The 1,910-nt window shown below is 54.0% G+C and overlaps 1 protein-coding gene across 1 annotated transcript; it reads right to left on the bottom strand.

Moving 5' to 3' along the window:
* Positions 1–415: 415 nt before the first annotated feature.
* LOC105559761 (proline-rich protein 2-like) lies at positions 416–916 on the bottom strand. The gene has a single exon (XM_012008312.1). The coding sequence runs from the start codon at positions 914–916 to the stop codon at positions 416–418; it is 501 nt and encodes a 166-aa protein (XP_011863702.1).
* Between the last annotated feature and the right edge of the window lie 994 nt (positions 917–1,910).

Raw genomic sequence — 1,910 nt, 5'->3', positions numbered from 1 at the left:
TATGTTATGCTCACAAGGAGAGCGTCGAGATAAAAGAAATTAAATAAATCAATTTGAAACGTAAAAGCCGTTTAGGACCTGGTACAGGTGGAGGTGGTTAATTAAATTACTAAGTAAATGAGAAATTAAATAATTTTTCAGAATTTAACGACTAAATTATCTGGATCATTAAAAAATATGATAAACGCCTGTACGCTCAAGAGTTCAAATTTCAAACATATTATTATTGTTGTTACGTCCGATTTTTACGGGGACGCGTGTCTCATAGGGAGACAAGGGAAAATGGGAAAACAGGTTGAGTGGTTAAATGAGCAGAAGCATCTGGGAAGGAACTAAATTATATATATTACAAGAACGACTATGTACAGTGTAGAGAGAGAGAGATGAGAGAGAGAAAGGAACGAATTGGGGGAACCTAGCCCAGTGGGGGCATATCCTTGCTTCCCCGCCGGGGGTTCCTGGGCCGTCGGGCTATCCGGACCTTCTGATGCAGGGCCTCGATTCGGACGATGCAGGGCCGAGTCCGGGGCGGGGCCACACGTGGTTGCCGTGGCCTTGGTTCCTGCGGTGGCCTCTTAGTTGCATCAGCCGGTGGTGCCGGAGGCGCGCTGGCCAGGCTGGCCCGTGGAGGCCTAGGTGCTGGGGTTACGGGAGGGCGCGGAGCCCACGTCCTGGTCGGGCACGGGTCCGGAGGCCTGTACGGTGGTGGGGGGTGAGGGTGCCTGGGGGCAACCGGAGGGTTGGAGAGAGGAGGAGGATGACGCGGGAGCGAGGGTTGAGGAGGCTCTAGAGCCCTGTCGAATATCCTGGGTCGAAGACCCCAGAAGTAGCGTACTCTCGTGCTATGCGCCTGAGCTGGACCTTGTGTCCAGCTCGTCGCGACCTGCCCATGTTTGGGCGTGCCTGCGGGAAGCATCTTGGATTAGCGGGGTTAAAAAGCGGGGGAAGGAATACATGCTGTTAGTGGTGGGGGGTGATTAATGCTAACTTATTTTGAATTAATCCCTTAAATAGGCACTCAGAGAACGATGGAGTTCAGAATCACGGGAGGGTTGAAGTGAAAAAGAGACTTCATATGTTGTCGTTTAATCGAATGCTCAGATGGATTTCTCGATTATGATAATCGATTCATTGCCGTCATCATTGCACTCTTGGCAACTTCTGATTCATTTGTTGTAGTAGGGAGACCCGAGAGTGAGTACTCTGACTGCGGTTAACGTTAATCTGCAAATGGAACGCGTAAAGGCAAATCAGAAGTAATTACGTAACCACTTCATTGCACCAACGAAATAACTAGAGTTCGCGTAAGATCGGTAAAATTCGCTGTGTGCCCATCTCAGTGTGAGATTCCGTCTGTTCGAGGGGACTCTGTGAAATTGCCCCTGGACGACTGGGAACTGAGGTTGGCTACGACGGAGAAGGTCCCCCTTTCTTTTGCGGGGTTCAGACCAGATGAATGGTGTCGACGACGTGGAGGATGGTTGCGAGGACTGGCGGCTCAATGCCAGTTCGGGGTAGGGTGGTGATTTCCCGCCGGAGGAACGCCGTTGGCGGCGCGCAACCAGAGGTGGAGAACCGGAGGAACGCCGAGGGCGGCGCGCAACCAGAGGTGGAAAACCGGAGGAACGCCGAGGGCGGCGCGCAACCAGAGGTGGAAAACCGGAGGAACGCCGAGGGCGGCGCGCAACCAGAGGTGAAAAACCGGAGGAACGCCGAGGGCGGCGCGCAACCAGAGGTGAAAAACCGGAGGAACGCCGAGGGCGGCGCGCAACCAGAGGTGAAAAACCGGAGGAACGCCGAGGGCGGCGCGCAACCAGAGGTGAAAAACCGGAGGAACGCCGAGGGCGGCGCGCAACCAGAGGTGGAAAACCGGAGGAACGCCGAGGGCGGCGCGCAACCAGAGGTGAAAA

Source organism: Vollenhovia emeryi, unplaced genomic scaffold (genome assembly GCF_000949405.1).
Source record: "Vollenhovia emeryi isolate VEMERY1.0 unplaced genomic scaffold, V.emery_V1.0 DF946415.1, whole genome shotgun sequence".
NCBI classification, from domain to species: Eukaryota; Metazoa; Arthropoda; class Insecta; order Hymenoptera; family Formicidae; genus Vollenhovia; species Vollenhovia emeryi.
Note: the sequence above shows the minus strand (reverse complement) of the source record. Positions and strands in the feature narration are given on the sequence as shown.

Bases quoted from the DNA above. Each gene is read 5' to 3' on its own strand.
- LOC105559761 (XM_012008312.1), bottom strand. From the start codon at position 916: ATGCTTCCCGCAGGCACGCCCAAACATGGGCAGGTCGCGACGAGCTGG.